An 8,599-nucleotide genomic window follows, 5' to 3' on the forward strand; every position below is an offset into this window, starting at 1 on the left:
AGGACGGCTCAGTATTGTCCTCCGTCGCAACGCTCCTCAGCAAGACTGCCGCAGATCTTGGAGCTCGAAGTCGAGACTCCTTCCTGACAGGGCGGCTCGGTACGACCCTCGGACCCTGCGCCGCAGGGCGGGTCGCAACGGCACGCCCTCGATCCCCAGTCACCCCAGCCGCAGCAGCAGCATACGATATCCCGGAGGTCTTACCCACCCCACTACTGGTGACGGCACGACGCCCACCGTCAGTCCCAGTCACAGGGGGAGGAGGCACAACGCTCCCACCGTCTTTCGCTACGGCAGCCACTGTTCTCCTTTTCCTCCTTGCTTTCCTCCGAGCACGCTTGGAGCCCGCGACGGTCCATGGCTCACCGTCCACGGCACATGTCGACGGCTCCATCCGCCGAGCACCCGCAGTCGCAGCCGCACTCACCCCACTATCAGCCCTCGTCAGCCGGCGAGGCACATGGTCCAAGTTCTTTCGGACCCCGCCGAGAGGTGGCCTAAATTCCAGAGGCATGACCTGAGGTCTTGCCTCACCCGAAACGTCCACGTTCGGACCCCGAATCCTCAGAGAGCGTCCCCGAGAACGGCGCGAGACCGGCGAATCGCACAACGGAGCGGTTCCATCCGAAGAGGGAGTACGATCCCTCCCGCGACCGCCATCCCCCATAGCCAGCACCTTGCGCTGCAGGGACTCGACCTGATCCTTTAGGGAAGCCCTCTCACTGCGCAGAGAGTCCATCTCCTTGCGGAGCTTCACGACCTCCACCTCCAAAGCAAGGTTGTTGGCCCTTATTACATCCGTAGGTCCCGTACTCTTGTCAATTACAGTATGAAGCTGTTGCACCGCGATCTTCGCGATATTATCCCCGACTTTGATCTGCCTGCGAAGGGCCCCGTTCATCGTCTGGGTCTTCCTCTCGGCTTCTCCCGCAATGTCCAAGACACGCAATATTTCCACCACCACCGACTTCGGCGACATCTGGGGAAAGAGACTTGTCACCTCTTCAACGGCCGTTTTCTGTTTAGCCGACAGCCTGTCATCCAGATGACACTCCACTAGGCCTCTCCTCTTCTTGCGGCCTTGCGCCCCTTTATTCGAGAGCCGGGGAAAGTCCTCTCTGTCCAACACGTCGTCCTCGACTTCCAGTCGCTCCAATGACATCCTGGATACAGCGTGAGAACCGGGGGCATTACTACCCTTGGGTTTACGGCCCCTCTTTTTGCCCTTATACGGAGTGTTATCGAAGGAGGATGAGAGCCCCATCAACCTCCACCGATGTGGACGCTAACGAGGGACTCCCCACTCGCGAACCCGCACGGTCCACCCTCATCCCCTCGTCGCTAGATGATGGCACAGCGAGGTCCACCACACCGGCAACCCTAACCAGGTTAGGACCGCCTTCAGCCGACCCGCTCTCCGTAACGGGGGAGTTCACAATTTCACCCGCGACAACCTTGATTTTCATTTCGCTCGGATATTTCTTGATCTCCAAGATCTTTGGTCCCCTCCTCGTCCGCAAGACCCTTCCAGACGAGGCGGATCCAGGAGCCGCTAAGTCCTCCGCTGAGGTACTCGCTACCGCGTCAACCTCCCGGGGATCCAGGCACAGCCGCAACTCTTTTCTCCTCTCCTGCAGCGGAGACGGTGCAACGACACCAGGCTCTCCCTGCTCCTTCGTCCCAGGTGCGAGATCCGCACCTGGAGCATCTTCCGCAGCCACTGTCCGGACGGTAGCCAATTCCACTACAGGGCCCGTCGGCAACCCTGCAGTTAGCCCATCGCACGATGACGACTCGCCGGGGGCAGGGACAACACCCCCGGTCGGCCGGTCCCTTCCGAAGCCCAGGCGTTTATCTTCGTTATCAGTGTCCATTTCATAATATGTATTGTTGTCGGCGTAGTAATACGGCCGAGGAGCACGCCGACCAACTCCCCGATTCGTCTCCCATCGGCGTCAGGTTGGTGAACCGCCACATCGATGTAGGGAACAAACAGCGAAACTTCCCTAGAGAGAAGCTCACCCACACATCGATGTAAATGTCGAAAAAATCGAAAAACACTCCGCGCACAGAACATCGTACCACGGAGAGACCGAATGTCTACGACACTACAATACACAGGGCACGAGATGACAGTTGCTCCTACCAGCTGGGATAACACCCAGAGCCCGCCCTGTGGCCGCTATTGGACAGTTTACCCACCGTCCATTTATCCCGTGGCCGCGCACCTCTACCACGGGACAGGGGGACCTTTTATAGAGGGCCCACCTCGCCGTCCGAGAGGTTGGGTGCAATCTCGGACGCTCGGTCTCTTTCATGGTGCAAGGGAAGAGATTACGAGAGCTCAGGCACCGCGGGTTCGCTAAATCCGTAGCGGAATCATATCGAAATGCGACCGAGCAAGTCGGACCGCATCCGAGATGATCCCACCCCCTGCGGGAAACCTGACCTGACCGGACCTGATCTGATCTGACCTGACCTAATTTGGCCTGACATGACCTGATCTGATCTGACCTAACTTGATCTGATCTGACCTTTTTTTTTTTATTTGCGTAGGAGTAGAAAAATTTTCACAGCGCCCTCTCCCGAGGGTGGACCTGCAAGGGACACCCATCGGAGGGGTGGGGGGAAAACGCCCAGCGGCCCGCACCACTGGGTGTGCCGGATTCGACCACTCCGTGATCTCGATGATACACCGGAGCGGCCGCCTACTGACTAAAAAACTCCCCCTGGTCCAAGCAGTACATCAAGGCATATGTGGGAGCACCTCGGAACCGCCTACAGGCATTACGTCAGGGTGCCCCCGGATTGCGCGCGGGATGGCTTCCACCACTTAAACGGGCACGTCTATTTACACTAAATATCCGCTTTCGCACACCCAACCAGTCAGTCCGGCGCGGGTCGCGACCAATCGACGTTCGTTCGCACAACACTATCCATTTGTGTCCACGTCCATCGTCTCCTCAGCGGGAGGAACACCCCCCGGCGCAGAAACGGTCACCGCAGCAGCAATGGTCGTACGTACCGAGCCGTTGTAAGGAACACAACCGTCTCCGCCAGCCCTGTGTCCAGCCGGCAGATTCCTAGCCGCGCACACCGGGCAATGAGGCGATGCGCGACAGCCAATCGCTGTGTGTCCCTCCTTTCCACATTTAAAACATCCGTTGCTCCTATCTACGGTGCTCTTGCAGTTGGCCCTGGTGTGCCCGACCGCGAAACACCGGTAGCATTGCAGTCTCCTCCTGGCCAGCGGTATCAGTCGCACTCGCGACCACCCCACCCGAAGTCTTTTTGTAGCAAATCCGCGCAGGGCTCAGGCCACACGCTATTCAGACCGTCCCTACCGGGTCTCAATGGTCCAACGCGAACGTCGCACAGTTGTACTTTTCCTCGTGCCGCGACAGCCTCCTTAATTTTTTCGGCCGTTATCGACTCATCCAAGTCAATGAGACGAAACTCCATCCTCCTGATTGGATGCATCACCTTTACTCCCACTCGTTCTTTGAGAAGGAAGTTAAACCTTTCTACCAGAGAGTTTGCCTTTTTACCAGCGTCCTCTCCCGGGATCTTTACCAGCAGACCACCAGTCTGCGCACGCCTAACTCTGGTGTCCGCAATACCCAGTTCCTCAAGGGGAACTCTAGTCCTTGCCTCGCACATGACCTCAGCATAAGACGGGCCTCCCTTGTCACACCGTATCATCACAACCGCAGAGTTTCTCTTCCGCGCTCTTACACGTACAGTCCGCTTCGCTGAAGCCGCAATTTCAGTCCCAGGTTTGGGGCGGGCCCGAAGATCCGTCTCGGATACCGCCACATTCCGAGTCTTTTGTGCAGCCATCGCGAATGAAAGATCCTTTTTCACCGCCCCCGCACCATTGGCACTGTGCGTCGCCACGTCCGATGCACTTGCGGGCAAGCTACTGTTACTGTTAGAAGTCCCTCCCTTTTTCTTCCTCTTCTTTTTTCTCTTCCCCACTACCGGCACCCATGGCTCTCCCTTCTCGAGGCCAGAGGGAGGATGGCAGTCCCGATGGTTCTTTCCCCGTGGATCGTGGACCTCTGCAGAGAGCACAATCTCCCTCGTCCACCAGACCTCCTCGCACCGAAGAATCCTCCGGCATCGTCCCGGAAACTCCAACCAACGAAGGGCCGCGCGCCAGAGGGACATCCTCACTCGCGTGAGAAACACCCCCACCGACAGGAGAGGCACGTATAGAACGGCCAGATTCTCCGCACTCCTTTTGCCCTTGCGCTTGATAGTCCAGAAGTTTCCTCTTTAAGGTCTCGACCTCTTTGCGGAGACTATCCCTATCTTTCTGGATGACTTCCATTTGATCTCTGAGCGCATCGACTCGGGTGATTCCCCTGTAGGGGTCGATCGCCCGGAAGCGCGGACACTACCCCCGGGAAACCGTGACGAGCATCCGAATTCTCGTCGTTTCGTTACCTTTTTAGAACCGTCCATATTGTATATAGTACCGGCGATAGAGAAGAAGACGGGCGACTCGCCAGCCAATCACCCGACTCGCCTCTAGCGTTTTCCGCGACTCAAGCGGACGACCGTCTGACGGCAAGGACGATACCGCCGAACGGCCGCAGGGCGGACGCGAACCAACGTCGGTAATTGGACTTACCCCCGTCACTCCTCAATGAACGTTCATTGGCACACCTCCAGGATAGGGAGCAAAGAGTAAAACCCGAAGGATAATCCACATCCTGAAGTATACTCGTCGGAGCCTGGACTGCGATAATTTAAGTTACTCAAGGTCTCCGGTCATTCTCTATCCAGCGCCATCGCGAGAGAGAACCAACCGAGGCTCAAGGAACCACACTGTCGGTTTCTTTCCTATCCGACGCAGATACTCCCTGAAACAGCCGTGTCCGGTGAGCACCTACGTCATGTGGTATGAAAGTTCGCCCGATCCCCTGCTAACCGATTCCTCTAGGCAGGCCTCCACAGTCCGAACACTCGTTGTGGACGGGCTATTCTCGAGAGTGGCACGTCACTCCCGAAAGACCCGCCGACGGGCCTTCCTCCTCAGTTGGTCTCCAGGGTTACGATTTCCCCCACCCCTCCGTAGCCGAATGACTTTTACCATGGCGTAAGTCTCCGCCAGGGCGTCGGCCACGTATTCGGCAGGGAGGATCCCCGTGAGGACCACGGCGGCCGCATACGACATCATTCTGTAGGCCCTACAAATCTTTATGGCTAGCCGCCATTGCACATTGTGCAATCTGTCCTTGATACGGCGGCTGGTCAGGGCCTTCCCACTCCATACTGGGACCCTATAGTAAGTCCCAGACAAGACGGCGTGCATATACATCCGCCTGACCGACGCATTCGGACCGCGAAAGTTGGGCATGAGGCCGAGCAGAGCATTCGTCCGGTCGCCCAATCGTGGGGCTAATTTGTCGAAATGCTCGACAAAGTTCCAGCGACGATCCAGAGTGCGACTCAAATACTTGATGTTGTGCCCCATCGGGACGCGGACTTCATCCACCACGATGTGCGCCCGTGGTCATCCCGCTCTTCCCGTCGTGGAAGAAAATAGCTTTCGTTTTGTCAGGGGCCATCCTCAGGCTGAACTCTTTTATGGAACCGACCACGCACGCCACCGCGATATTCGCCATGCACACAGCTCTTTCCCAGGTCGTACCTCCGGCCACCACCAGCGTGTTGTCCACATAGCAGATCACGTGACAGCTGGGGGGGGGAGGGCTGTACGGAGAACCGAGTCGTATGCGACGTTCCAGAGTAGGGGGCCCACACGGACCTCTGCGGAACGCCACACAACGTGTCCCTTCGCTGCCGGAGTCCCTGTTTGTTGTGGAACTCCTGTGCCTGTCCCGGAAATACTGTTCCACAATGGCTACCAGGTAGGGTTCACCAGGAGGTGATATTCTCTCATCGCCCCCATTACTTGGCCGCACGGCACACTGTTAAAGGCGTTGTCATCTGCTCCGAGAGGGCACGGACTTGCCTAATGGCATCGACCGTGGATAACCCCTCTCGGAAACCGTATTGACCGCGGGACAGGTTAGGACCATCCCGGGACAGATGCTGGACGATGCAGGCAGCGATGATACGCTCCAGCAATTTGCCCGCATCGTCCAGCAGGCATATTGGCCTATACGCGGAGGGACTCTCCACCGACTTGCCCTCCTTGCTTAGAAGGACAAGTTGGGCCCTCTTCTACGACCTGGGGAAGCTTCCCTCTCTGAGGCAGCTCGTGTAGAGCTGCCTCATTCGTTCCCCGATGATGGGGGCCGCGGTGAGCCAGACCCTTCCGTGGACGCCGTTCGGTCCGGGCGCCCGCGGCCTTCTCCTCAGACGGGCGAAGGCCTTCCCCATCTCCTCCCCGGTGGCGCTCAATTCCTCCGTCCATCCCGACGGGGGACCAGCCCTCCCCGGGATGTCTCCTTCCCTGATGGGGAAGAGGGCGGCCACCACGTCTTCCAAGAACTGAGCGTTCAGGGTTTCGGTTATCGGAGAGGCTCACGGACGAAGCTTCTTCGTCACGATCTTGTAGGGTTTCCCGCACGGGTTCCTGTCCAGGTAGGAGACAAACTCCCCCCAAGCGTCGGCCTTCGCCTTTCTTATGGCCGCTCTGAGGACGCTCCTTGCGCTTCGGAGCACTCCGGCGGCCGCTTACTTCACCTCGCCGCCTGCGCTCTTCTGGCAGCCACGGCGGTCCGACGTAGCCCAGCTCCTCGGACCACCAGTGGGCTGTCCTCCTCGCCATTGGGCGACAGCGGGACATCGACGCGTCGCACGCGCGCGACATAACACCTCCGAGCCACTCGGCCTTTTGCTCCACCGGGTTTCGCTCCGGCCAGGTGGCGGAGAGAAAGCTCACCTCGAGAGCGCTGAGGTCCAACTTTCGCAGGGCTCATCAATGTTCCTCCTTTTCTCAGCGGCGTCTATGCGACACCTCCGCGAAGGTGGACACCAGCTCCATCCGGATCAGCCGGTGATCGGACAGCTCCCCCAGGGAGCCAACGTCCACGTGCCATCCCTTGATCTTAAGGGCTGCCGCGGGGTTCGCCCACGTCAAATCGGCGATGGACTCCCCCTGAGCCCCCATGAAGGTGCTGGCACGGCCCCTGTTGAGCAAAACGAGGCCGTGCCTCGCCGCCCATAGCAGAGTGCTGTCGCCTCTGAAATCGATGGATGGGGAACCACTCCAGCGCGTGGGCGTTGAAGTCTCCAGCCACCAGTTGCGGTCTGGGGGATCGCCGGTGACCTGACCAGACCTGACCTGACCTGACTCGACCTAATCCGACCTAATCCGACCTAACCCGATCTAACCCGACCTAATCCGACCTAACCCGATCTAACCCGACCTAACCCGATCTACCCCACCTTTACTTCAATTTTTAACCCTCCATCCATCTCTTGTAGTGCCGATCCTCTAATCCACCCTACCTTAATGTTATTAATTTTCTAATTTTCAAAAAATTTTTTTTTTGTGTGATGGTCTCTTGGCCACCGGTGTTAGCAACTGGTGGAGCCCCCTCATCACGACGAGGTTGCACTACATCGAGGGAGAAAAAATTATTGTATGTAAACTATTGTATTTAGACTATGTACAGAATTATTTACAAACTTGTGATGTTGACTATTTACAAGCTTAACTCCTACTATTTACAATTTAATCTAAACTACTACTAACTGTAGACTATGTACAGATCCGCTTATTGCGTGCCTAGCTGGTATCTGACTCACGACAGTACTTGTCTATAGTACTCTCCGTATTCTTCGTATCCCTCTGGACAACCATGCCGCGTAATATTTTTCTGGCTCTGTTTATCAGGTCTTTGCCGGTTCGTCCTTCGAATACGTCTTGCCAGTAATCGACGGGAGTTTGCCAATTGGTGAGATCCCGTATCTTGTACGTTTCAGCTGTGTGCATAATTATTAGAGCATTCTGCGTCACGCCGAACGACTCGATTATGGCGGTGGCTAATGTCATGGTGGTCATCGTTCTTCTGGTTGTACTGTTTTCGTCTGAGGAGGGCACCGGCGGACGGTGCTTCCTTGAACGGCGTATATGTCTGGTGTCGCGCCGTAAAACGTCGATCGTCCATCGTTTTGATGGTGGGACGGAACGCATGTCTGAGGAAGCTACTTTTGTCTTAGATGGTCTTTTAGTCGTAAGTGTTTTTCCGGTAGATGGCGTGTCCATTATTACAATGTCCGCTGCCAGCTATTTTCTCCTCTCCAGTGAACGTCTTTTCGCGTCCGAACGCGTGTGATAAATTTTCCGTGGTTCTGTCACTCATCCTTTCAGTGTCGCGCCGTAGAACGATTCGACGTTCGAGTGGCGTCGTGTAGACGCGATGGACGATGTGTATAGACTAATGACGTCCGACGATAGTCGCTCGAGTGCGACCCTTGGCGATCGGCCGCGAAGTCGTTGCGAGGACACTAGCCGGCAGGCGCTCCATCTTACTCTCGGCCACAGTCCCTCTTCGTTGGACGAACACTGGATGCGTCGTCCTCTTCTCGCCGATGGTACTCCGATGATTAGATCGCTACCCTTGGATGTTCCAAACTAGTGTTTGATGACATGTTTGTAACCCCCCCCTCCCCCCGA

At 56.9% G+C, this 8,599-nt stretch overlaps 1 protein-coding gene across 1 annotated transcript in view; it reads right to left on the reverse strand.

Annotated features, from left to right (window-relative positions):
* Window positions 1–1,162, reverse strand: part of LOC108751871 — a 2,041-nt gene extending 879 nt beyond the window's left edge. Inside the window, exon 1 of the mRNA XM_018492344.1 lies at window positions 205–1,162. Coding sequence (XP_018347846.1) covers window positions 205–1,162 — 958 coding nt within the window. The remainder of the gene's footprint in view (window positions 1–204) is intronic.
* Window positions 1,163–8,599: the final 7,437 nt, after the last annotated feature.

Source organism: Trachymyrmex septentrionalis, unplaced genomic scaffold, assembly GCF_001594115.1.
Source record: "Trachymyrmex septentrionalis isolate Tsep2-gDNA-1 unplaced genomic scaffold, Tsep1.0 scaffold526, whole genome shotgun sequence".
NCBI classification, from domain to species: Eukaryota; Metazoa; Arthropoda; class Insecta; order Hymenoptera; family Formicidae; genus Trachymyrmex; species Trachymyrmex septentrionalis.